Source organism: Perognathus longimembris, chromosome 3, assembly GCF_023159225.1.
Source record: "Perognathus longimembris pacificus isolate PPM17 chromosome 3, ASM2315922v1, whole genome shotgun sequence".
NCBI lineage: Eukaryota > Metazoa > Chordata > Mammalia > Rodentia > Heteromyidae > Perognathus > Perognathus longimembris.
The window spans coordinates 99,918,566-99,945,697 of NC_063163.1; the positions used below are offsets into that span (position 1 = coordinate 99,918,566).

At 47.1% G+C, this 27,132-nt stretch overlaps 2 protein-coding genes across 7 annotated transcripts in view; one reads left to right on the plus strand and one right to left on the minus strand.

Moving 5' to 3' along the window:
• The first annotated feature begins 4,260 nt into the window (after positions 1-4,260).
• On the plus strand, positions 4,261-9,103 carry Tmem45b (transmembrane protein 45B). Its single transcript, XM_048340742.1, is given in 5 exon segments — positions 4,261-4,455; positions 6,880-7,023; positions 7,026-7,087; positions 8,382-8,567; positions 9,017-9,103. Coding segments are annotated over 5 exon segments (660 nt in total). The 5' UTR covers positions 4,261-4,274.
• Positions 9,104-9,962: 859 nt separating this feature from the next.
• Nfrkb (nuclear factor related to kappaB binding protein) overlaps positions 9,963-27,132 on the minus strand; it is a 37,289-nt gene continuing 20,119 nt past the window's right edge. For 3 of the 6 annotated variants that reach the window (XM_048343604.1, XM_048343600.1, XM_048343602.1), the window contains 14 exons: positions 25,761-25,840; positions 25,594-25,640; positions 24,635-24,695; positions 23,623-23,797; positions 22,617-22,723; positions 19,611-19,734; positions 18,878-18,957; positions 18,518-18,738; positions 18,126-18,396; positions 17,311-17,523; positions 13,661-14,428; positions 12,251-12,357; positions 11,039-11,174; positions 9,963-10,924 (listed from right to left, as the gene is read on the minus strand). In XM_048343604.1, the coding sequence (XP_048199561.1) occupies positions 10,799-10,924; positions 11,039-11,174; positions 12,251-12,357; positions 13,661-14,428; positions 17,311-17,523; positions 18,126-18,396; positions 18,518-18,738; positions 18,878-18,957; positions 19,611-19,734; positions 22,617-22,723; positions 23,623-23,797; positions 24,635-24,695; positions 25,594-25,640; positions 25,761-25,840 (2,516 nt within the window). In that variant the 3' untranslated portion in view covers positions 9,963-10,798. The remainder of the gene's footprint in view (positions 10,925-11,038; positions 11,175-12,250; positions 12,358-13,660; positions 14,429-17,310; positions 17,524-18,125; positions 18,397-18,517; positions 18,739-18,877; positions 18,958-19,610; positions 19,735-22,616; positions 22,724-23,622; positions 23,798-24,634; positions 24,696-25,593; positions 25,641-25,760; positions 25,841-27,132) is intronic. The other 3 variants (XM_048343605.1, XM_048343603.1, XM_048343606.1) reach the window with 2 other exon arrangements.

A 27,132-nucleotide genomic window follows, 5' to 3' on the forward strand; every position in this document is an offset into this window, starting at 1 on the left:
GCCTCACCTGTGCCAGGTGTGACTCAGGGTGCCAGGCTTGAGCTTCACACTGCCACTGCTTGGCCCTCAGTGAGGCCACTGCTTCCTCCAGGAGGGAAACAGCTGAAGCCAGAGGTCCAGGCTTGCTTCGTGGAACCCCAGGATCAGGGGTTCTTTCCAGCAGGCACTGGGAGCAGATGCGGGAAAGGGGTCGGGATGGGGAGGGTGGGACAGTCTACTTTTTCCTCTTTCTTCTTGACTCCAGTATCTGCCGAGCATCCTGGGTCTTGGACCCCACACCAATGGCAAAGGAGGGGGCACCTGAGGCACAAGGTTGGACCCCTAGGAAGCCATTGTTGTCAGTGAGAACATTCGAGAGCTGAGACTGCTGCCCACCGATCCCAAAGGGTATGGAGGCGCTCAGGCCCCCACTGTGTCCAGCACCGAAGCTCGGAGCTCCAGATGCGTTGCTGGGGCTGCTGGCCATGCCGGTGACCCTGGGGAAGCCCAGGCTATGGCAGGTGGCTGATGCTGAGGGCCTCTGGTCTCCAGGCACACTGGCCTGGGGGGCCCCAAAGAGGGGCGCCTGGGAGGAGGAAGTGATGGTACTTGCCACAGGATTTGCCCCAAACCCATATGCAGGCGTGGAAGCCGGGGCTGGACATAAACCGGCATGGCTGACAAAAGCGGGGGAGAACGCAGAGGCCGGGCCAGGGGCAGGGGCAGCCCTGGCGGGAGCAGCTGGCTGCCAAAAGGAAAGAGGCATCTCCATCACGGTGCTGGACATGGCCTCCGTCTTCTCCAGGAAGATCTCATTCACTCTCCTCAGCCTGGCTCTCTTTTCCGCTTCCACGTCTTCCGCGGTGACGCGATAGCCAAGCTGGGGGGCAGGAGGCAACCTCAGCGGGACCCCTTTCCTGGGGCGCAGCAGCTGAATCTTCCTTTTTCGGGTCGCAGAGCCCCCAGGTGCGGAAAGCAGAGTCCCTGGCGTCTGCTGCCTCTGCGCGTCGGGATCGGGGGCCCTGGCCCCCGGGGTCACCTTGTGCGGCACCCGGGCTGGACGTGAGGCGCTGGCCGGGCCCCCCGGCTGCTGTTCTGTGTCCCGGCTCGCTGGCCGCGCCGGTATCTGGAGCCAGGCGCGGCCGGGGTTCTTCCACCCGTGCACATGGGGCAAGTGGAAGCCCTGCAGAGAGCTGTAGGAGCTGGTGATGGGGTTCCTGCTGCCCGACCTAAGGATGCCGGCCGGGCGCGTGTGCCCGGGGTCACCTGAGCTCTCCGCGGGGAGGCCTCTCTCCTGGGACTCGGCCTTAGGCACAGGGGCCACAAGGTCACTGCAGTCCTCGCACCTTCTCTGGGCGTGGCTGCCGTCGAGGTTCGCTGGTTCTTCCTCCAGTGCAAAGCAGCCTGGGCAGGCTCTGGCTAGGGAGGACAGGACGCGGAGGCGCAGGGCGGGGATCCGCAGAGCGGGGATCCGCACAGTGCTCCAGCGGCTCCTCCTTCTGAGGGTCACTTTCTTGTCACCTTCATCCCAGCACACCCTGGGCAGTGACCAGAGCGGATACTGGGGCTGGTGGAGCGGGTAGTGCCTTTTAGGGGTTATGCGAAAGCGTGTGTGCAAAGCGCCACGTTGGGTGGGTGCGGACCTTCTGGGGGCGCTGATCCCAGAGGGGAGCACACGGTGGATGAGCTGGACGCGCAGGGGCGGCCGAGGCCGCAGGCAGCGCGCAGGGCCGCAGCACCCAGGCCCAGCCTGTGCCAGGACAGGCCCGGGGCCCGGGATCCACCGGAGCTGGACAAGCTGGCTCAGGCAGCCGCCCATGAGGCTCGTCCACGAAAACCGGGCGCAGCCTGCGGGGTCTGTGGCTCTCGATCGCCGTTGACCGAAGTCCACTGGGCCGGAGGCCACGTCACAATGGCTGCTGGCGCGCTGCTGCGTTCGGATGAAACAAGAGCGGGGCGCGCGGCCCTGGGTGCTCGGGGCTCTGCCCATGCAGCGGATACCCCAGGCTGCGCACCCAGGGTCCCCAGCGCTGTCCCACCTCCCTGGCACTGGATACTAGCTCTTCCACCCTCTGAGACAAGGCGGCTCTCCTGGAGTTTTAAACTTTATTGGCTTTGTATTGACTATGCCTGGCCATAACTATGTGAAATAAACTTGGAATAAATCACCTGTGCTCTATAGCGGTACCCAACCATGAGCAATGCTAATCAACAGCCCCATTCTCTTTCTTAGCTCTCCAAGTATACTGAGGGGAGTAAGCACCACTGAGTAGCTGGGGGGGGGGGGGGGGAGGAGGGGGATAACTTCAGAACCTACTGCTCCAGGAGATGTGATAGGCCATGAAAGAGAACCACAGACAGCACCTCACTGTCACCACCCTAGCTTCTCAAAAGCTCCAACAGAGACAGAGAGACAGAGGGCAAATGCGATGCCAGGGTGTTTTGGGTATTTTACTTCATGACATAGAACTGGAGGAAAAGACAAGTTTCAGAACATTTTAGGGGGTTGTTTTTTTTTTTTTGCCAGTCCTGGGCCTTGGACTCAGGGCCTGAGCACTGTCCCTGGCTTCTTCCCGCTCAAGGCTAGCACTCTGCCACTTGAGCCACAGCGCCGCTTCTGGCCGTTTTCTGTATATGTGGTGCTGGGGAATCGAACCTAGGGCCTCGTGTATCTGAGGCAGGCACTCTTGCCGTTAGGCTATATCCCCAGCCCCTCAGAACATTTTAGGGAACCTGATGGAAAAGAAATGGAGCCCTCAGCTTTCAGTCTGGCTTTTCAAGCTAGAAAGAAGTTCACAGTCATGATTCCTTCCCAAGAGGAAGGAGAGGTATTAGGGGGGAATATCCAGGGAAAAGCTTTGAGAGTATCAGAATTCTGGTGCAGACAGGTAGGGATGCTCATCTCCCAGAAGCCCACTGGAGGAGGTGACTGCTTCCTCCACCGTGAAACAGCCACACAAGGCTTCAAGTCACATGGGGAAAAAAATCGAGGAAATGTGACGCTACCACTAGATGATAATTCCAGAGCCAACCCCTAAGAAATGAAGAAATGCCAATTGCAAGAACAAAACACAAAATTTTATGCTATGCTCTCTTGCCACAGTAATTTTGTTTTGCTTTTTGCCAGTCCTGGGGCTTGAACTCAGGGCCTGAGCACTGTCTCTGGCTTCTTTTTGCTCAAGGCTAGCACTCCATCACTTGAGTCACAGCGCCACTTCCGACTTTTTCTATATATGTGGTGCTGAGGAATCGAACCCAGGGCTTCATGTATACGAGGCGAGCACTTTACCACCAAGCCATATTCCCAGCCCTTGCCACAGTAATTGGAATGAATAATCCATACATGAAATAATTTCCTTCCTTCCTTCTTCCCTTCCTTCCTCCCTTCCCTCCCCCCTCTTTCTTTTCATTCTTTTTTGTTTTAGTACTAGTTCTTAAACTCAGAACCCAGGAGCTATCCCTTAGCTTTTTTGGCTCCAGGCTGGTGATCTACCCCTTGAGATACAACTCCACTTCTGGGCTTTTACTGGTTAATTGGAGGTAAGAGTTTCATGGATTTTTTTTTCCCCCAAGCTGGCTACAAACTATGATCCTCAGATCTCAGTCTTCTGAGTAGCTAAGATGACAGGCATAAGCCACCAGTACTCAGCTGGAAAAAAAATACTTTTAATAGTGATATTCATATACTTGTTTTGACATTTATGCAAGTCTGAACTGTATGTCTGTATGAGATTGCCATCCCAAAACTTTTTTAACTATTCAAATGAAAAAAATTTCAAAACATAGCCTTGTGCTTGGATACTTGCATCTCTATTATTATAATTTTATCAAGTTTGTGTTATTTTATAAATCATCTATTCATGTCTTTTGCTTGTTTTACCTTTATTTGTAAGGGCTCTATGATATCAGAGCCATTCATCATACAGCTGGTAATGTTTTTCTGATTTATTTGCCTCGACTTAAAAAAAATGCCACTTATATAGGTAGGTTCCTCTACACAGAGGTCAATAAATATTTACCACTCCTCCTTTACCTCTTGCCATTCCTTTCATTTTCATCCCTGATCTTAAAGCCTCAGGGCCCTCAGTGTTCTGTCCCATAACCCACCTGACAGACAACATTACTGCTATATTAGCATCAAGGCTTTCCAATAAATACATGGATCCTTCTGGATACTGCTTATGATTGGCAACCCTCAGCCATCTGCTTGCTTCTTGCTAAGATATGCATTTCTATATCTTCTTCCTCCAGCCACATAACAGCTGTTCCCGATTTTCAGGTGTCCTAGAACTCGGATGGCAAACTTCAAGGGTCATGCTCTCCCAGGGAGTTTCTTCTTGATCATTACATTGTGGTGGTCAGTCAAGTTCCCACTGAAGTACTTTCACCAGAAGGGCAAGAAGAGCAGGCTGAGCCAGCACCAGCAGCAGGTTGAAACCATTGAAGCTGCAGTCAGAATTTTCTATTGTGTTGTTGGTAAGAGCAGAACTCCTTTAGTCTGGGGATTTTCCCCTTCACTTCCTGGTCCTGCAGTCTATTTCCCGGACCCCGTGAAGCAGATGTTTCACTGGCAGACACAAGAGGACAAGGATTTTCAGGAGGCCACTGTTCATCTTAACATTCAATTGTGTACAGAGCTTTATATTAGAAGTTGGTAAAAAGCCAGTGCCAGGGGCTCAGGCCTATAATCCTAGCTACTCAGAAGGCCAAGATCTGAGTTCAGTCAGCCCAGGCAGGAAAGCCTGTGAGACTTTTTTTTTGGGGGGGGAGGGGGCATTCCTGGGGCTTGAACTCAGGGCCTGGGCACTGTCCCTGAGCTTCTTTTGGAAGCTCAAGGCTGGCACTTGAGTCACACCTCCGCTTCCAGTTTTTTCTGTGTATGTGGTACTGAGAATCAAACCCAGGGCTTCATGCATGCTAGGCAAGTACTCTACCACTAAGCCACATTCCCAGCCCACCTTTGAAACTCTTATATCCAATTAACCACCAGAAAACTGAAAGTGGTGGAGTACTACCCTTGCATGGAAAAAGCTTAGGGACAGCACCTAAGCCCTGAATTCAAGCCTCACAACCAACAACAAAAAGTTAAAACAGGGCTGGGAATATGGCCTAGTGGCAAGAGCGCTTGCCTCCTACACATGAAGCTCTCGGTTCGATTCCCCAGCACCACATATATGGAAAACGGCCAGAAGGGGCGCTGTGGCTCAGGTGGCAGAGTGCTAGCCTTGAGCGGGAAGAAGCCAGGGACAGTGCTCAGGCCCTGAATCCAAGGCCCAGGACTGGCCAACAAAAAGTTAAAACAATCTTACACCATACGTGCCATGAGAAACTACCAAATAAACCATATTGTTTGCCTTAGAAGGAGAAAGGTAGAGATGTAAGAAGAAAACACATACTATACAGGAAAGAGAAATAGAAAAGAGGAAACAATGAGAGAATAAGCTCACATTCATGATTTGAAAAAGAACTAAAATGATTTTTTTCTTTTTTAATCATTTCATTGTTATAAAGGTGATATACAGAAGGGTTAGAGTTACAAGTCAGGTAATGAGTACATTTCTTTTTGGACAATATCACCTCTCCCCTTGCTCTCTCCCAGGTTTTCCCTTCCATCCCCACCCACAAGTTGTATAGTTTATTTTCAACATAGTGTCTAGTGAGTCTTGCAGTACAAGACATGGAAAATAATTCTCCATTTTCTGCCCTTTCTGATGAAACCTCCTCATTTCCATTGCTTTGTCATCCTCTCTATCTGCTGGTGGCCCCAGAAGAGCCAGCAGAGGTGAAAGTAACGATTATCCCTCTTTGGAATGATCTGTAAGATAACAGGGAATCTTGTGGATTGCCTTCCACCATTGCCATCCTAGGCCTGGTTTTCCTGGAGGGACTGAACAATGAATGAATGAAATAGCTTCCCTTGGCTGAGGCAAAGCTACTTAGCATTCCCTAATGCAGCTGTTCACCCCACCCCACCCTGCTCAGTTCAGGCTTCAGAAAACTCTGGAGTAGACTGGAACCACTAAGCCTAAATAGTAAAGGACAACTTAGCCAAAACCAAATGAGAAAAACTGTACTTGGCAGTTTGGTTGGGTGGATAAACATTCAATAGCTCCAAGCCTGCGCTTCACACCGCATGGCAAGCCCCACTTTCTGAGAACCAGGGAAATGATGGGGAGTCTAAAGAGTCCTTGCTTCGCAGGGCTTTCATTCGATTATCACTGAGACTTTTCCTAGGTCACTTTCACAAATCTCCTCAACCCTTCCATGTGAAGTCAGAAAGGGGCTACTCTGAAAAACAGATGTTTAGGGAAAGGGCTTGAGTGCTGGGCAAAAAGACAAATCTGCTTTCCAAGATCGGTGTTAAAAGTACAAGGGATGAAACTGTGCGCAACCCTGAGGCCCAGCTTCCTCAGTCTTCTGGCCCCAGTCCTGCCTCAACTTAGTGTGGCCCGGCACACACTGCAGCCCTTCACTTTGTCCAGCCAGCGATGGCACTCAAGTCACTCCAGGTCCACATCTGAGACACATCTGGGAGCTGCGTCTCTCCTGGGCAGATACACACGTTCTGTATCACCGCACATCTGCCTAGAGTCTTCATTCAGCCTCATTGTTCCTTCCTGGGATCTCTTCATTTCTCACTTTCCAGGTGAGCCTAAGGACTAGTACATCAGCCAGAGGTCATGCTCTGCTTCATCTTGGCTGCCTGGAAAACTCTGTGTGTGTGTGTATCGCCATTGCTTCTATTGCCCCAATAGGGACCAACATCCATGTGTCTTACACAGATTCCTCAGCAAACAGCTTACTTTATGCTAAGGTAGCAGCTCGAAGGCAGCAAAGCAGGTGTGCCAACCCATAGGCCAAAGCTCTTCCTCCTCACCCTTGACCTTTGCTCCCCTGCAGGGATGCCGGCAGAGCAGCTTGTTAAGTATGGGCCCTTCTTCCATCTCTACCACAATGACCACTGGGTGAAGTTGATGAACTGGCAGCACGCCACAATGTACCTCTTCTTTGGAATCTCAGGAATCATTGACATGCTCACCTATCTTTCACCCACATCATGCCCTCGGGGGTGGACAGACTGGTGATGTGTACATCAGTACTCAATGAAGGTAATGGAATAGGATGGGTGGAGATATGGGAGGACAGATAGATAAGGTGAATTTATGAGGGCTCAGAATGCAAAAGATATTGGAGATATAATAACTTCCTCCAGAAAAAAAAAAATCCAACTCTCAGAACTTCAAAAAGCTGAACAGGACTTTGATCCTGTGCTCTGGGTGGTCCATATGACATAATCTATAAAGCAGCCCATGCAGATGGGGGAGATCAATGCATTGTACTCATAACCTGATAGGTTGAATTGGAAAAAAGAAAAAAAAACTAACAAGAAAAACAACCCATGGGGGTGAGGCTTGTGGGCAATTCTCAAAGCCTCTAATGCTGCACAAACCTTCCCCACTCTCCTGCTGCCCCCACATGTGCACACACACTCGCATATACAGTAACTGCCCAAGGCTGCCTCTATGCAGCCATGATGGTAATAAAACATTTTGATTAGGGAAGAGAAGATCTGAGGCACCCTATCCCACACCCTGAGGTGTCATGTTTCACCCCACTGCAAACCTCAGGAGACATTTTCCATTCCTCAAGGAAATCCCTGACAGGGTATTTGTGAGGTTTATTTGGAAATTCAAGTCTACCTTCCGGTGGCCACTATAGGTTCTCCCTCTGGTGCAGAAAGCACATCATCATGGGAGCTTCTGTAAGAACAAAATGGTCACTATTTGAACTAGAAATGGAGACACCAGAACTAGTCTCACAATCTTGCAGACATCCCCCCAGGAACCTGAGCACCTTCTAGAACCACCAGCCTGCGGCCAAGACATTTATAAACACACACACACACACACACACACACACACACACACACACACACACACACACACACACACAGAGTTCCTGCTGCAAGGATGTTCCATTATGTTTCACTCCTAGTGCCTGAAAAGGTATCCTGTAGTCCAACTGCCTCACCCACTTCTGAACCTTGGCAGGAAAAACTGAACTGTTCGTTAGAGGGCAAAACTGAGTCTCAAGTATATATACATGCAACTTGCTACAAATTGGCACCACAATCCACCTGCTCTACTGATTCTATGTGGAACCCAACTACACACGGGTCCTATAGAGATTTTAAGCTACAGCCTTTACTGCTCTTATCAGACCCATAAAATAAAGCCGTACTTGTATCTCTTAGTTGCCCTATTATGTCATGTAAACTGACTTCTTAAATGCTGAGGACTCTAGCTTTGAAACAGTTGAGCAGAAAATCCCAATAAGAGGGAAAAGCCCAGGGTGAATCCTCTCAAGCAGACACAAACAAGTCTGATTGCTGTCATTCTGATGGCTTTCTCTTCTACTGCCACATTCACAATCGACCCCCGCTGGACCAGCACATCCACTCACTCCTGCAGTTTGTTGCATTTGGAGAAAGTATCACTACCTTCCTTGAGGTGCTTCATCGGGACAATGTTGTGCTGGAACTTCTAAGAGCCGCTCTTGCTATTCTTCAGGGATCCTGGTTCTGGCAGGTGACTGTTCACACCAAATGCTCCTCATAGGGCCTGGACTGTGGAGTCCCCTTGGTGCTTGCCCAAGAGAAGTACTGAAGGCAATGTGTTGCGTGACAATGCAGTACCTTGGTGATAGGTTTCCATGGCCCTTTTCTCTCATGTACCTCTTGCCCTGTGATCTCCATTAATACCCTGTTGATGTTGATCTCCCGAGGTGTCTTGTAATGGTCCCATCTGCCAATCCACTCACATGAAATATATGCTCCAATGTTCCCCTGCCTTTAGATCAACCTGTTATACAATCAAATTCAACTTAGGTAAGCCTCCTGTGTGAAAGGGGCTTTCTGTGTTAATGCACATGTGGGAACCATGAGGAAGGGGGGAGGGGGTGGTGGCCATGGCTAAAGGCAGGGCTGGGTTGCTTCTCAGGACAACTAACCCTAAGACCAACTGGTCTAATCCATCAGATTGGATTTGTACTGTTCCCACTGGATTTAGACCCAGCATCTCTTCATCTCAAATTTACCTTTTCTGCACTTAAGGGGGGATGCTAGGGTCTATCTGACAGAATTGCTGTGAGGATCAAAGAAACTGTGAAACCACTGTGTGATCTATAAGCAGTGCTAGGCCTTCTCCGCTCTTCTACAACTTGTAAACCACCTAGTTTCAACCCTGCTGCCGCCTAAACCAGGCTGTTTCCATTCTATGCCCTCCAGCTACCTCCCCACCCAGGCCCATAAAAGATAAATCACTGAAGTTTCACAGATTAAATATAGTTTTTTAATAATGTGGGCACTTTCGCAAGAGACAAGGAAGTCCTACCACTGCAGAAAAGCTTCCCACTTGCCCTGGCCGACAACAGGCATATACAGAGACCGGTGGTATCTGCGGGTACCGGGTTCCAAGTAGACTGCCCCCGAAGAAAGACCACAAATGCTCAGGGTGCATGGTTAAAACGCACTGACAATGAAAGACCGACTGAGCTCTCATTGTATGAGTTGCACAAGGCATGCATGGGAATATTTTTACCCACACTTGGTCAAAATCTGATGGAATAAATCCACAAGTAAAGTGGCTTATTGTACTGGTATGATCAGTGCCTTTAAGTACTTATGACATTTGAAAGTACCATTCTGAGCTCCGCCTATTGATAGTGGCTGAAAAGGGAGATTAGCCAGGAATGACTTCAGATCCAGACCGACCTACTGTACACTTGGAACTGCCAGGAAGTTCTGACCCTGCACAACCCCCCACCCCTACCCTGCATCTTTCCACTGGAGCTGGAACAACAAAATATTTCTTCAACGGCTATCAAGTCTAGGTTTATGGACCATTCTGCCTTTATGTCATCTATTAAATCCTGCCTGCTAACTGGAAAGCATCCATAAATACTACATAACGAGTGGTTGTGGATGGTGTTCCAATACAACTTTATTGACAAAAACAAGTGGCCTACTTCAAGGGCCTCGTGTGCGACTCCTGCTCTCGAACAGAACAGAATGGACCCTCTGAAATGTGACAGAATCTATGCTGAAAAAGTAGTGTCTTTGATAGTTCCTTGTCTAGTGGCTCTGGACTTCCATGTACACAAGCCTGATAGAAGAACAATGCTGGCAGGTAAAGGTGTAGACACAATCTAAATCCCAACACCTGTTTTTAGGAATTAGTGCCAAATTAATTCCACTTCAAGGAATCCACATTACCTCACTTCTTATGTTTGCCGGCTTCTCAATTACCATGTTCTTATCAAGTCAGGCACCAACTTGCTAGTCTCTCATTCTGGTCAAAGAGTAATTCATCAGTTTAGGAGGCTAAAGCCCAAGTTTCTATTTCATAAAAGATGTACAATAGGTTCCTTAAAAAAATAAGTTACACAAAAATTTCTGGACACAAAACTCATATGGAGACCAAGAATCACAGAGAAGACAAGAAGCTAAAAAGTACAGCCCTCACATACAACAAGGCTGCCTGCTCACTCCCAACGGGTAGGCCTTCCCTGGGCATCGCACTCTCAGGACAGAACCCTGACTGCTATGCCCTCACTGACTTTCCACAGTCTCTACAGGCTCTTTTCCTGGACTGATTAAGAGCAGACCCGGGAACTCTGGAGAGGACCCTCAGGGCTCGAGTTTGGCAACGGAACCGAGGCCACACGCAGACAAGCTCAGAGGAATTATGCAACCTCCTTGCTCCTGTCCTTTCCACTAGGACAGATCAGGCCTGGACTCTCATGGATACCACTTCTTCAGTCACTGCTGTTCCGGTGCCTGTTTAGGAGATGGAGCTGTGGTCACAACAACGGTGGAGACCGCTTTGGAGGACCCAGAAGCTGTACCTTGCTGGAGATGGGAGGCGGGAACTGTCTGGATGCGCACCTGTTTGCAAATAGAGAAGGGCTAAGTCATGGCTGTTACTGGGCTCAGGGGTAAGAATTACAAAGGAGGTAGAGCAGCCTGCTGTGGCCAAAAGTCTGCCTGCTGGGACCTTACCTGAGTAGCCTGGCCTTGCTGCTGAAGCTGCTGCAACTGCTGGGCAGTGAGGAAACTAACCGGCTTGTTGCCAGCAATGAGCTTAGTGCCTGCTGGCATGGTTGTGAGGATGATATTGCGGCCCAGTCCACTGAGGCTGTGAAGAGACACGATACAGGAGTAAGTTCCGGCCAGTGCACGGGACAATCCCTCAAGCCTAACTTTAGGCTAGACACTAAAGGACAACAAGAAAAGAAGATCTAGTGCCCATGAAAATTCTAACATTCTAGATTCAAAAGAAAACTCCTACAGAGATTTCCTTTCTTCTAGCTCTTATGCTTCCCATGGCAGAAACCTACATGGTACTGGATAAAACTCCACCAACAATGAGCCCCTAAAGAGCAAGAAGAAGAGATGATACAGAAGAATTATGTTACACTGAAAGAAACCCTCCCAGTCAAGCACCCTAAGTCCTAGCTACTTAGGAGGCTGAGGCATGAAGATCACTTGAGGTCAGGATTTTACAGTCAGTCTAGTAGGTAACACAGTTAAGACCCCATTTATTAAAAGAGAAAAAAGAGGCTGGGAATGTAGCTTAGCAGTACAGTAGCTTGCCTAGCATGCATGAAGCTATGGTTCGATTCCTCAGTACTATATAAACAGAAAAAGCCAGAAGTAGTGCTGTGGCTCAAGACATAGAGTGCTAGCCTTGAGCAAGAAGCCAAAGATAGCTCAGGCCAAGTTCAAGGCCCAGGACTACAAAACAAAACACAACAAAAACAAAAACAAAAAAAGAACATGAAGAACCCCACAGACCTGAACAGCCTTGTCATACAAGACCCTTGACATTGCGTTCACTAAACAGTTCGTCTCTGTCTCTGTGTAAGGGTCACAGAAAGCTATTATCCTCCAAACTATCTTGAGTTTAGAACCTAAACAGAGAAAGCAGGTTCCCCACACACCCAAGGCCTGCCTCACCACTCCGTGTCCCTCCCTTCTTTTCTCCTCTTTTATTATTCCTCACTCCATTCTACTATTTATGACTACAGATAGTATGGAAACCTGTGCCTTAATCAATGCACCTCAAGATATGTACAATAAATATTACTAATGAGCACCAAAGTGAGGGGGACCCCAGGAACACAGGTCATCTCCGTTCTGTGGAGAGGACTGACACACCTCGCACAGCCCCTCTCCCAAGTCTGTTGCTCCTCCCCTCCCAACAGCACTCACTTGGCTCCAATGTTGCCTTTGATGATAGGGGCTGTGACCACACTCTTGCCCTTCATTGGCTGGCTAATCACAGACAGTGGAACTGTGATCCGGGTAGGCAGCTTGCCCTACAGAAACAAAGCAATCAGCTTTTGTGGAATAAAAGATCAGAAAACCCACCAGGCATCACCTGTAAGAGATAAGAAGTGAGAGCAAGATCTATAGATATAGCTCCTGTTAGTGCCAAGGATCCAGTATTCTGGGGGTTTGGATCAAAGAGCCCTCAGGAAATGGCTCATAAGGTAGTTAGGTGCCATTTTATATATCATCCTCTCTCATGTTCCAGCTCTATTTGTGGGAAGCAATTTTAGACTACTGTTATCATACCTTTAATAAAAAGTTAGTAGAATTTAAGAGTAAAATCTATTAACTGGTTGGCAATATTCTACATATAACCTTTTTAAAGGATACAATCAGCATTTGCATATGTCTAAAGACTCGGAACACCTTCTTTATAATAAAGCTGCTGGGCTCTGTTATCCTAGCTACGCAGGAGGCTGAGATCTGAGAATTGCAGTTCAAAGCCAGACTGGACAAGAAGTCCATAAGCCTCTTCTCTCCAGTTAATCACCAAAAAGCTGTGGCTTAAGAGGTAGAATGCTAGTCTTGAGGTCAAAAGTTCAGGGTTAGGGACTGGGAGTATGGCCTAGTGGCAAGAGTGCTTGCCTCAAATACATGAAGCCCTGGGTTCGATTGCTCAGCACCACATAAACAGAAAAAGCTAGAAGTGGCACTGTAGATCAAGTGGCAGAGTGCTAGACTTGAGCAAAAAGAAACCAGGGACAGTGCTCAGGCCCTGAGTCTAAGCCCCAGGACTGGCAAAAAAAAAACAACAAAAAAAACTCAGGGATAGCACCTAGGCCCTCAATTCAAGCCCAGGACTAGCACCCAGGACTGGCATGTACACCCACAAAACTTTTAGAAGATCATGTACATACATTACACTTGTATAAATTATGTTTCAAAAGAAGAAAACAAACAACAAAAAAAGCCTATCATGAGGGAAGGGGTGACACTGACCAAAAGGAAATGTACTCCTTTACCTGATTTATGCAACTATAACCCCTCTGTACACCACCTTTATAATCATAATTTTTAAAAGAGGGGAAAAGCCTATCAGTAAATAAAGCTATTTGGTAAAATGAGGTGATAAGGAAGGTCCTAGTTCTGAGGGAGTTCCCAGAAGAATAGGGGAAACCACTTCCTGGGCTGTGTATGGTGACAAAGAACCTGTAATCCCACCATTGAGGAGGCTGAGGCAGGAAGATCTTGAAGACGGAAGCCAGCCTTGGACACAGAGCAAGACTAAACAAAACAAAAAAAAGGCAATTTTCTAGGCAGAAGGCAACTTTTTACCACACCACTACTCACAGTCTGTGACGTGGACACGACGGTGGTGCTGACAGGGACCTGTCGCACAGCGGGGGCTCCGGTCCCGATGCTGATGGGAGTGCTTGTGGCCCCAGAAGCCACAGCCACAGTCTTGGACATGGTGGCATTCAAACTAGGCAAAGACACTGTTGAAGAATGGACAGGTCCAGCCCCACTAGCCACTGAGGCTCCTTGCTTGGCATGGGTTGCAACGGTGATGGTCTGGCCTGCTTTGGGGGGCATGACTCCCAGGCCCTGCACGATGCGGATGGTGGCAGCTGGTTTTGCTTCTGAAGAGGCCACTGTGTTTTTACCCTTCTGCTCTGCCACACTCACACCCAGGGCTGGCATCAAGCGAAACGCTGAACTTGAGGCTTCTGTTGGCTTGAGCTCAGGAGTCACTTTGACCACGGTGGTACCCGCTGGAGTGGAGGAAGGAGCACTGCCTGAGTTGGTCTTGGCGGGGCTCTCTGCGGTATGAATGGGGTTGGAAGTGACGTGTAAGGTAGCAGAGATGCCTTTGCCTGTTGTGCCACTTCCAGCCCCAAAGAGGTCCTGTGTCAGTTTCACCGTGGTAACCTGGGACTTGGCCAGTGTGGCCATCATGTCCGGTGTGATTCGTAGAACTGTCTGGCCCTTGGCATCTGTGGTGATGGAAGACGGTGGCAGACGCAGTACGTCCTTTCCCTGGATATGGAAGTTTGTGGCTGTGAGAGGAATGCTGCTGCCCGTCTGGGGCTTCACCCCAAGCTGCCCTGTGATTGCCACCTGGAGGGGGAGAGGGAGCACTGAGGAAGCGGCTCACTGGCAAGACCAGGCAAACCTCTGCTCATGGCTGCATTTCATACTTTAGCTTTCCACTTGGAAAAATAGCAAATATGCTTCAATGTCGAGAAGAATATAACAAGCCCCAAATCCTTCCCCTAGCTTCAAAAGCAATAAATTTGTTTAATAAATTTGTTTTTATCAGTCTTTCCCCACTTTCAGGGGTGGGGTGGGAGAGAGGACCTGGAACACTCTACACCCCTCCCCCCAGAGGGAGGTGCCAAAGATGATATCCAGGACATCACACTGAAACATTTTAATAGAAACCCAATTACCTATGAGAACTTGTATACACATCAAACTTTAAAAAATGAAAACAAAACAGATCTTGTAGAAAAAAACAAAAAATAAGATTATCATGACACAACATCAGGGCCATCAGTGTGTTCAAGTGTTTCCCCAACCACCTCCGGCAGCAGCGCGGCACCGCAGCTTGGAGCCTGTCTCTGGAACCAGACTTCCTGGGTTCATAACCAACTCTAGAGAAGGCCAACTCCCCACTTGGAACACATCACCTTTCAGTCCACTAGGGCCATTCCTCTGGTGGTGGCCCCTCTACTGAAGCACTGCCACAGAAAGGAAACAAGCCATGATGCTGGCCGGCGAAAACCACCAGCCCGCTCAGCCACATACCTCCTGCCCTGCACATTCCATTCCTGCCAGTTCTTTGTGCTTTCAGAAGCAAAATTCTAGACATTACCTACCCTCCCTTCTCTGCTTCCTCACCTCGCATTTTTGGAATCCAATCCTCAAAAGCCACCAATTTCTAGCTCAGTGACATTCACACCCTTACCCACACGCTGGCTCCACCACACACATGCACAGCTCCTGCCTGAGCCCACTTGCCAGTCTGTCCTGCAGCCTCTACACCTCAATTTTTTCCGGTCTCCTCTAACCAGTCACTCAACACAGTTCACAGCGCATCCTCGACTTCCTTTAGTAGTCAGTCACATAATCCAGGCCGCAATAGTTGCCTTCAACTTCATCACCTCCAACCACCATCTTATGTTGCCCAGGCCTTGGTAAGGTAAGGATACTGCACATGGTAATCTACCCCACATGGCTTCCCTGCTTCCACTACTGCCCCTAAAATCAATAGAAACCAGATCAAGTTGGCCTGGCCCACAATCTTCCATCAGATTTAAATCAAAATCAAAACCTCTCTCGCACCTGTGGCTCCAGCCTTCCGGCCACTCCTGCTTTCTGTGTCTGGTCTTCTGCCATGCTGGCTTCACCCCCCGCGACGGCGGCCTCGCGTGCTGAGGGGTAAAGGCTGCGGGGGACCGGCCTCCTGAGCCTCCTCCCGGCCCTCCTGCAGGACGCATGCCCTGTGGAGGCCGAGCAGGGCCCCCAGGCTGCCCTCTCCAAGCTCCCCAAGGACGAGCCACGGGGCTCGAAAGGCCCGGGATCCAGTCCCAGTGGAAGTGGGTGTCTTTGGTCAACACTTGCAATATTCTAGAACACCATATACTGTGCTGATGGAGGCCAAAGGTCCAGGTCACACTGTGCTCCCCAGGGGGCAGTGCCCCCAAGTCCCGCTCCAGCCTTGAGCGGGCCCAGGGGAGCCCCTGGGAGCCAGGTCAGTCCTCACGTGCACACAAGCACACCAAGCAAGGCTTCCGCACCGAGACCGGAACCTCCCCAGCTCCTGCTGGACACGGTTTCTTTTGAGGAATGAAGGGAAATCCTCCCATTTTTGAGCCATTCTTTGGTCAATTCTACAAAATTGCATGTAACTTTATAAATATTTTTAAAAGATATAGTTTTGTAAAAATTAAATAGTCTAATTTGATTTTGAATTGTAAATGTCAAGTATTCCGTTTTTGGGGTTTTTATATTTTATTACACTTTGTTAAAAAGGAAAAATTGTACATTTTTAGAATGTTTTTATGAGTAAATTTAATGTACTGAAAATAAAAAATTTAAGGAAAAAAAAAATCAAAGCCCACACAGTCTAACAACAGGTAACCTCTCCCAACCTCATGGCCTACAGTGCATGCTTGCTCCCTGATGCAGCTCCATCCACATGGTTTTCCTCAAACACGTTCCTGACATAAGACACTTTGTATGCCTAGGCACGGAATGCTTTTAACTCCAAGTCACCATCCATGTCATCTCTCAGAGGCCTTCCCCGTCATTCTGGCTCCCTCTACCCTTTCCCTATCTACTGATCCTCGGTGCTTTCTACCACCTGATGCCAACCAAGTTATTTCTCTCTTAGTGACAGCATGACTTCCACAAAGGCAGAGGCCTAGTCTATTTAATATACCACTAAATCCAAAAAGCAATAAATAACTGCTAAGGGAAAATATTACATTATCATTATATAAATACGACTCTACCCCATTCATCATCCACAAAATGAAGACAACAAAATGTGCCTCTTCACTGTGCCATGAAAGTGTTTAGTGCCCATGAAGTGCACAGTGTGTTGCAGTGTGATGCCGCGCAATACAGTGGTGTGGCAAGCAGGAAGCCCTCTGCATAGCTGGTTGCTAGTGGGCTTCACAGTTATGGGAGGGGCGATGATCACCCTTTCATATTCATGAGAAGCAAAGGCATTCAACTTCTGCCAGTGGTAAATTGAAAAGCCAGTAACATGGAATCACAGTAACTCAGGGAGATGGCACTGAACATCCAGAGCTCTGTTTACTGAATGTTGAATTACATGGCGGGAAGCAATTGCCTGAGCAACCATAAATGCTGTAACTGCCCTTAGTGGAAACTCATACTTGCAGCAGTGACTACAAATGAAAGACCAAAGATGACACATCTTCTTCATAGGGACCCAGTCACTCTAGGACACAAGAGCAAAGTCCACCTACCTGCTTGATGATGTTCTGTCCTGCGACATTCTGAATGACAGCAGTTGTGGAGGCGCTAGGAGCTGTGCTCCCAGGAGAACTTGTGGCTGGTTTGCTCATAGGGCTGGCTGTGGCGGGGAGACTTGTCACGGTGAGTCCCACCTGCCCAGGTCCCGACCGCTGCACAGTGGCCACTGCAGTCTGTCCCTTGACTGGAACAGTGGCCATGACTGCCTGGTTCAGGGCAGAGGCCAAGAGCCTGATCAGACCCTGAGGTGGAGCCCAGCACTGCAAGCAGGGGCCCCCAGGAAGCCTCCGCTGCTGTACTTCTGCTCTCTGTGCCCAAGGCTCACCAGTCCCTAACACGAACACTGAAGATTTCTTATGTTTAGACAGAACATCTTAAACTTCATATCTAACATCTCTTTTTATTCCTACATGCTGAAGACAAACAGGGTTTTAGCCCTTTTACACACACTGAAGCAACTGAAGAAAGAGGATATGAATCTCTAAAACTGCACAACTAGTTAGCAGCAGAGCTATGATGGAAGGAGTCTGAGATTTAGACTCACAAGCTTTGTATTTATATCCACTCCTACCATGGCCTGGAGTGCTGGGCAAACCAAATATCTCAAAAAGTCTGAATCTCAACATGCAAAATAAGACTATCAAAAAATGCTTGCTTACCCAGCTTGAAATATTAAACAAGTGTCTCATCATCAATAGCAATCTTCTACAATTCCCAGGCCTTCCCCAGACTGCTCACTGGACTTCTCAGCCCCCACTTGGGGGCCCACCGTACCTGTCTCCCAGTGACCTTCCAGCTTCCCTCTTACCTGGGGCACTACTTTGGTCTGTGTGGCAGTGGCTGGCACCCGCATCTGTGGTCCTGCGGGTATCTGTGGCAGTGTCTGCGCTGGCCCTGCTGACTGCTGGGGAACAGCAGGCAGGCCAGGCTGGGCCACCACCCGCACCTGGGGCAGACCGCTCGAGCCCGAGTGGCTTACAACTCTTGCAGTGGCCTGAGAACTGGGTGGAGTCTGGCTGGAAGCTGGAGAAAGCACTGTTCCTAGCTGCGGCATTGTTGGCGAGGATACTAGGAGAACACTGTAAAGAAAAACCAGGTAAAACACAAAGCAAAAACTTAAAACTTGCATGCAAAAGAACTGGAGCGAGAGAACATAAAAAACAACAAGGACAAATAATAATGAAGCTCAAAACTGCTTACCCTGAGCTAGATTTAGCTGGTTCTGAGACAGTGGCAGGGCCACTTTTGCTCACCGATGACACAGGTGGAGGGGATATGGGGGTGGTGGGCAATGCTGGTGTGGTGGGGGTGACAGGCGTGACAGGGGTGGGAGGCATGCTGGAGTCACTGAGGCTCATCTGGCTCTGCTCTGATGGGCCAGTGCTGAGTGCCTTCGTGGAACTCTCCTTACTGCTGCACTTCTGGAAGAGGAGAGAATGGGAATCGACCACCACTGTCATGAAGCTTCCACGGGCACAGCCTGAGACCTCCAATGCACCAAGTGACAGCTAAGTAGTTACCCAGAATGCCTAGGGTGGGTGCTCCTGAGAGATCACTTACCACTTTAGAAGGGGGCTTGGGTTTCTGCTGAAGGGCTTTTCTGGCTTTAGCTGCAGCTGCTTGAGCTTGATGAATACGCTCTGAAAACAACAATGGTAATCTTCAAATTTGACCTTATTCTACAAATACAAGGAGCTTCATTTTAAAAATCAAGACTTCATCAGGCATACGTGTGCCCCTGTAATCCCAGCACTCAGGAAGCTGAGGCAGGAGGCCTTGTCTCAAAATAAAACGAATGGTCTGAGGGCTGTGGCTCATGCACATAATCCTGGCTACCAGAAAGACAGTGATCAGGAGAATTTAAGTTCAAGGACAACCTAGACAAAAAGTTGGTGAGATACCATCTCAATCAATAAAAGCTGGGTATGGTGGCATAGGTATCAGCTACAGGAGAAACATAAAAAGGAGGATCACAGGTTAGGCCAGCCCAAGCATAAATGTGAGAACCTACTCAAAATAACTAAGGCAGGGTTGGGGACATGGCTCAAACAGTAAGAGTGCCTGCCTAGCAAACAGAGACCCTTAGAAGAAATCACAGTGCTGCCAAAGTAAATGAAATAAACAAATAAGTAACTGAAAATTCCTTCAGTATCAACGGTTGCTTGGAGAGGGGACTGGACCCTATCTCCATACTCCCGTCCCGCCTGAATGTCAAGGAAGAGTAAATAGAACTGGGACAGGAAGTCAGAAGAATCAGCTTCTAGTTGGCACATTGTGCACAGGTCTCACACACCGAACTCTTCCTCACTGCGGTCACGGTGCAGGTAGATCCACAGCTTCCGCCCAATGTCGTATTTCACACAGGGGTCTTTTTCATAATGTAGCCGATCGAGTGCACCACTCACCACTGTGTTCACCTAAAAACAGAACAAAGGGAAACAAGGGATAGACTCAGCCCAAATAAAGAAACTATTTGGATCCCTGAGAAAAGTCATTGGCCCTAAGAGCCAACTGATAAAGAGATTACATCTCAGCCTGGCTGTGCTCTCTCAATGGGACCAAATCACCCGGCAAAACACAAAGGATGCAAAACTCCTAAGGTACTGGTCTTCGATCACTGTAAGGATATTGAGAACTCAATAAGTATAGCAGCCTTTCCTTTACTATAAATCCAGGGAAAGCTCACAGCCAAATTCCCAAACCTTTTACCTTATCTCTCAAAATGAGCTGGGATTACAGCTATGTATTGGCTTTCTTCCCTCTGCATTTTGGGGTTTTCTTGTACTGGTCCTGGTGCTAGAACTCAGGGCACTGTCCCTGAGCTTTTCTGCTCAAGGCTAGCACTCTACTACTTGAGCCATAGCTCCATTTCCAGCTTGTCCAGTTAATTGGAGTTAACAGTCTCAAGAACTTTTCTTCCCAGGTGGGATTTGAACCATCATGAGTTTCAGGTCTCAGCCTCTTGAGTAGCTAGGATAATAGATATGAAGCCACTAGCCGCCCAGCTTTTCATTCCGTTTTTTAAAAATTTATGTCAGGGTGAGGGGCACGGTGGAGCAGCAGTGGGAGGAGGAGCCATGTGCCCTGGCACAGAGCAGCTGCGGCCATGGCGTACACCTATCTCCTCAAGTACAGCATCACTGGAGATACAGGTGTGGGCAAATTATGCTTGTTGCTACAGTTTACAGACAACAGGTTTCAGTCCATGTATGACCTCACTATTGGTGTAGTTTGGTGCCTGAATAACCATTGATGGGAAACAAATAAGACTTCAGATATGGGATACAGTATTTATTAATACAGCAAAAGAAATTTATGAAAAAAATCCAAGAAGGACTTTTTGACATCAACAATGAGGCAAATGGCATTAAAATTGGCCTTTAGCATGCTGCTACTACCATAACCCACGCAGGCAGCCAGGGAGGGCAGCAGGCGGGCGGAGGCTGCTGCTGAGTCGTTTATACTGTCTAGCTGGCTGCCCAGTGGAGCTCCTCCTTCACCCTCTCTCCCATGATCAGTAGAGACATGAAGCTGCTTTAAATGGCTTTATGTCACAGAGGACTTTAATCCTTCAAATTATTGTATAACTTTTTTTTTTTTTTTTTTTTTAGCCAGTCCTGGGCCTTGGACTCAGGGCCTGAGCACTGTCCCTGGCTTCTTCCCGCTCAAGGCTAGCACTCTGCCACTTGAGCCACAGCGCCGCTTCTGGCCGTTTTCTGTATATGTGGTGCTGGGGAATCGAACCTAGGGCCTCGTGTATCCGAGGCAGGCACTCTTGCCACTAGGCTATATCCCCAGCCCCCAAATTATTGTATAACTTTGAGTAAATGGCTAATATTCACTTAAAAGCCAGATTTGAGGGCTGGGAATATGGCCTAGTAGTAAAATGCTCATTTTGTATACATGAAGCCCTGGGTTCAATTCCTCAGCACCACATATATAGAAAAAGCTGGAAGTGGCACTGTGGCTCAAGTGGTAGAGTGCTAGCCTTGAGAAAAATAAAATGAAATCCAGGGACAGTGCTCAGGCCCCGAGTTCAAGCCCCAGGACTTGCAAAAAATAAAACAAAAAAGAACAGATTTTGGAGATTGTAGTTCTATCTATTTGCATTTGATTTCTATGTCAATCAATGTGACTATTTTTGTTAAATGTTGTCTTGTGCCCTTAACTAAGAACTGAGTTGTATTCAACACTATAAAGTCATCTGGAGTATTTAAATCAGTTTGTGTAGTTAGGTTTCCCAACTGTAGAGGTTACCTAATGTTTAATTTTACAGAACTTTCCTCAAAAAACTTGTCAATTTCCACAGCCATAAGGAAAACCAGAGGACCTTTAATTTTGTATTTATCTTTTACTTTCTGTATATATAGTTTAATAACCTGCTTGGGTGTATTTTGCCAAGCTTGACTTCTTTAATGCATCTGCATAAAATCTATACTATTTAAAGCTTGAAGCTACAGAAGCATTGTTAGGAATTGCTTAGACATCGAATTTTAAACTTTTTGACATTGTTAACAAGCATGTCCATCTTTTCTTATCACTAGTCTTAAGAAAAATGTTTAATGTATATTAATTACTAAAGGCTATGTCTGTATTAACCTGTTTTAATGCCAAAAGTTTCCTATTTGTCCACAATTTCCTTCAGACTTCTTCAGAAAAGAATTTGTTTGCCTTAATGAGTACTGCAGGGTAGAAACACAGTATGATGAATGAAAGGGCAGGAGTAAGAAATCCCACAAGCAACCCTGAGGGGAGTGAGCACCCACATGTAGGTGGCACAGTAGGGGGACTTTAATCTTTCTTTGACCACAATAATGTTTTCCTTTTATTCACATGATTTCTAAGTATATTTTTCATTCAGGACAGTTTTTCAACCTTGATGTACAGTGACTGTAAAATTTTTCTTTCAGTGGCAACTTGTAATCCTTAAAATATGCTTATGCATTGTGTCTGTTTTGAAAGGGGATATGACAATAAATCTACCAGGTGGAAATTTCTGTTGGAAGTAGAAAAGCTTTAGTAATTTACTCAGTGTGGTGGTTTTATCCTTCTTTCTCCATTTTCTCCCTTGGTCTATAATGAAATTGTTATAGCCGTGCAAAATAAAATCCTCTGTATAAGAAAAAAAAAATTATGTCAGAATCTATGGGTACAATGCAGTGGTAGAGTATTTGCCCCACATGTAGAAGGCCCTGGGTTCAATCCCTAGCACCAAGGGAAGAGTATCATTTGTATTTCAAAAATATTTTCTATAATGTATTCTGGAATAGAGCCAAGTAAAGCTTTTTCTCCCACTTACCTGAGTGCTAGTGACATCTGATGCAAGGAACTGGGAATCTTTGAGGAGTTCACAGATCTCCGCCCGAGTGCCTTCTCCATTAGGTAGCCTAGCAGCAGCATCCCGAACTGATAACATCACAAAGTACAAAACCCAGGAGTCAAGCAAGACCTCCACTGAGGAAATAGGTGCCCTGACCTGCTATGAAGGGGCAGTGCTCATTGAACTGAGTCTCACCTGAGTCAGGCGCATACTGCCCTCTAGTGGCCAGCATCTCTGACACACTCATCATACTTAGGGAGATTTGAAAGTTCCTTGGAATTCAGTGGTTCTAGGAACCAGGGTAGGAATAATATTACATTGCTTCCTGAAATTTCACATTTCACTTGATTATAAACAAAGGCTCTAAGTATACACTGGCAGTGCTGTGATGCTATAATACAAGTCCAGTGGTTTCATATATTGTAAGTGTTGAAGACAACTCAGAATCATCTCTATTCATCTCTTTAAGGAACAAGTTATATAAGACCCGCTGCTAAACCTTCTCATTGACTATCCCAAATACATACATATTTCTGCACATTAGTTTGTTTTAACATCTTATCTACTTTCAAATGACTGGCTTCTTTTGCAATGAAGAATTTTTACTTTATGCTCTTAAAAATCATTTTGGAAAGGAGTCCATAGGTTTCTCCAGACTGCCAAAGGGATTCAGAGCAACATAAAAATCTAAGAAGGCAGTCCCACACTTAACTATTTATCTAGCCTGGGAGCAATTCTTGAATGAACATAACTGAGCCCAACTGCAGAAAGAAATACTGATACTTGGCATCGATCTCTTAAGGCAAAATTCCTCTCTCATTCCCCCAAACCCAGAGATTACAAATGTTACCCCTGCCCCTCAGTGCCAGCCCTAACTGGATGCAACAAGAGTAAGATCTTGTGCAAAGAGAAAAGTATTTGAGAAAAGCTTTGGGGTAGGGAGAAAAAAAAGACAGAAACCTGATGATAAATCCACACTACCTACCAAGAGACAAGATGGTGACATAGGCAGGCCGATCAGAGCGCAGCAGCGAATGCTCTCGAGCCTTGTTGAGGGAGGTCTCCTTGTCAAACACGCCCTTCACTGGCCCCACTACAGACTCGAAGCCATGCATTCGAAAAGTGAATGCCTTATGGGGCTGACTGTACCTATATCGCTCCTGCCAAGAGAAAAGGCGGAAAGCTCCCAAGTCAGATTTAGTAGCATTCTTCCTAGTGCTCCATTACAAAAAAGGGATGCAAAGACGGATTCTAAATGGAAGGAAACAGGTAATTCCACTAACAAGCATGAACCATCCATGATAAAAAAAAAAAGATGGTCCTCAGAGCTGGTCACCCAGGAAAGAACAATGAAGAAAAGGCCATCCAATTAGTTACTGCCCCCTTTCCTCACATCACTCTCTCCCCAAACTAGGAATTTCAACCATCACAATATCTAAGGTGAAGAACACCAATTTCCTCCAAGAATCTGGACTCAAGCAGAGCACTTCTCTCTACTTGGCTTCTCACAGGCTGAGATTTACACTTGACTGAAGGTACTATTTTGCGGGTGTGGGTGTCAGTCCTGGGGCTTGAACTCAGAGTCTAGGCGTTGTCACTGAGCTTCTTTTGATCAAGGCCAGTGCTCTACCACTTGAGCCACAGCGCTTTTTTCTTTTCTTTTTGCCAGTCCTGGGGCTTGAACTCAGGGCCTGAGCATTGTCCCTGGCTTCTTTTTGCTCAAGGCTAACACCCTACCGCTTGAGCCACTGCACCACTTCTGGCTTTTTTCTATATATGTGGTGCTGAGGAACTGAACCCAGGGCTTCATGTATGTGAAGCAAACACTCTACCACTAGGCCATATCACCAGCCCCCTGGCTTTTTCTGAGTAGTCTGTTGGAGATAAGAGTCTCTGACAGATTTTCCTGCACAGGCTGGCTTCAAACCTTGATCCTCAGATTTCAGCCTCTCGAGTAGTTAGGCTTACAGGCACCCAGCTCCCTAGGTACATCTTACCTGCTCCTGAAAAACTCGTTTTTCCTCTCCTGTACTGGGCCGCACAACGTAGTCAGTTCTTCTGAAACAAAGAATTCTGTATCATCCCTCAGAGCTAGACAATGACGAGTCACAAACCCATCACCCTTCTTCAGCACTTAGAACTCATCCCTTGGCAACATAAAAATCCCTTCAAAAGTACTCAACTCCTGAAAAGTTCAACTTCTCTTTACTTCTATTGGTACTGTCAGAATTACTCAATTCTTAGAATCCAGAAATGTTTGGGTAGGCAGAAAAGAAACTGACATTTTAAACTTCTGTTCTTAGTACTGCTGCCAATACTCAAGCCCAATCTATCTGCAACAAAAATATCAGCCTTAGTGGACTAAAGCACCAAAGTTTATCCAATAACAAGGGTGGTTTTTCTGCCTCCCAAGTACCAGAACCTCAGTTCCACATTCCTGTTTACATGAACAGATATTATGTTGCACTTAGGTTGGATCTTTGTCCTGAAGACTGAAAGCCTACCTCAGACCATACCAGTCAGGACCCCACGATGAAGTGTTAAGAATCTGAACTCTAGTGGGGATCCTGATACTAACCTTCAGCAAGCCATTGAACTTCAGGCCCCAATTTCTTTATTGATGAAATAAGGAAGTTGGATGAGATCAATCATTCCAAAATGGGGAACGTAGGTATGTATACATGGAAAAACTATACCTATCTGTCAGGTAGCATCATGTCCTCTCCTAGCCTAAACATAGTCCCCTCTCATAATGAAGAGCCTTTCCACAAGGAGCTGTTCTTATTGACAAGTATGAGTCGCTGTCCTCAGGTGGCTGAGGTAGGTGGGAATCAGCAGGCTCCTAGGATCTCAAGATCCACTATAGCTCAAACATACCAAGACATGTCAGCTGCACCAGGGCAATGAGGACACATGGTTTCATGGACACCACCTAACAACAGAATGCTATACTCACACTCGAGGGACGGGTGTCATGGCATCCGAGCTGTCTTCATTTTCTTGCTGGAGAAAAGAAAGGCATTAACTGTTAAATGGACTAAAGTAATTTTCACTAACTTGAGGGATTTTGAAACTCAATGAGAAAGATCTGTTATCCAAAACAAACCACAACAAAAAACATACTTTACAAAAGACCTGGTCTTTGGTCTCTAGCCACAGCTGGAAGAGTGCAGCTAATTCCTTTTCATTATCTTGGGACTGACCTATAAAAGAAGGGGAATAAGAAGACAAAAAGAAGTATTATTCAAAATCCCACCTTCTCATTACCTGCTCTATGTCAGAGAGAAAATGATCCTTTGCATATATACTGCTCTTCCACTCACTGCCTGGACCACTTCTAGATGTTCCTCTTTAGGTTATTAGATGTTCCTCTTTAGGTCATTCACGGTCTTTGGCTCAGTATTTATAATCAAGGGAGGAAAGAGCATATGTTAAGTGAAACCAATTCTAAAAGTGCCATAAAGGCTGTTATGATAGATTATATAAGAGAAGTCATCCAATTTTTGATGTGGGAAAAAAAGCTTGACTACCACGTGCCTAGAAAGAGAAAAGCAGTTTGTGTCTTCATCTCTTGCTGGTGACAGTACCTAAATTTCCTTCCCAGGCTAGAACCACCAGAGGACTAGTATCACACAGATCTGCTGTGTGAATACCCTTCCCGAAGAGGCTGTGTGGCTATGTACACACCAAGACGGCTACCTCTGTTTTCACTAGTCAATCTACAATACCACCAAAACCACCATCTCTGGGAAGTCCTGCATACTTACTTCTGTACAACCCTTCCTTGTTCCTACCGTACCTTCTAGAAAGTCTATTTCATAACCAGATGACTTTGCGTCTAATTTGACTGTCCTCTCCTGACACTCCCTCCAAGATCTCTGAGGTGCGAAAGCCAGCAATTCCTAGATCTGTTTCCCCTGGGTATGACCATTCACTTTCTGGTGGCTGTGTCCGAAAGTCAGGAGACAGACCTGAGATCCTCCTCCTCTCCACAGTGGTTTCAGACACTTGCCATCACTTCCTCTCAAAACTGAATAAAAACAAGAGTGTCTTCCAAAATAGGGAGCCCAGAAATACACACATTCTTGCCAAGGCCAAGAATGTACAATAAAGAAAGGATAGTCTCTAAAAAACAATAAATTGTAGGGAAGCTAGATATACACATTTATGAGAATGAATTTTTTTTTGGTGCCAGTCCCAAGGCTTGAACTCAGAGCCTGGGTGTTGTCTCTGAGCTTGTTTTCCTTTGAGCCACAGTGCCATTTCCAGCTTTTTGGTAGTTAACTGGAGATTAGAGTCTCACAGACTTTCCTGTCAGGCCAGATTTGAGCTGTGATCCTTAGATCTCTGCCTCCTAAGTAGCTACTGATGCCCAGCTAAAATTAAATTTTTATGTCACACTGCATGGGTTGAGTATAGCTGGGCATCAATGGCTCATGCCTGTAATCCTAGCTACTCAGGAGGCTGAGGATCACAGTTCAAAGCCAGCCCAGGC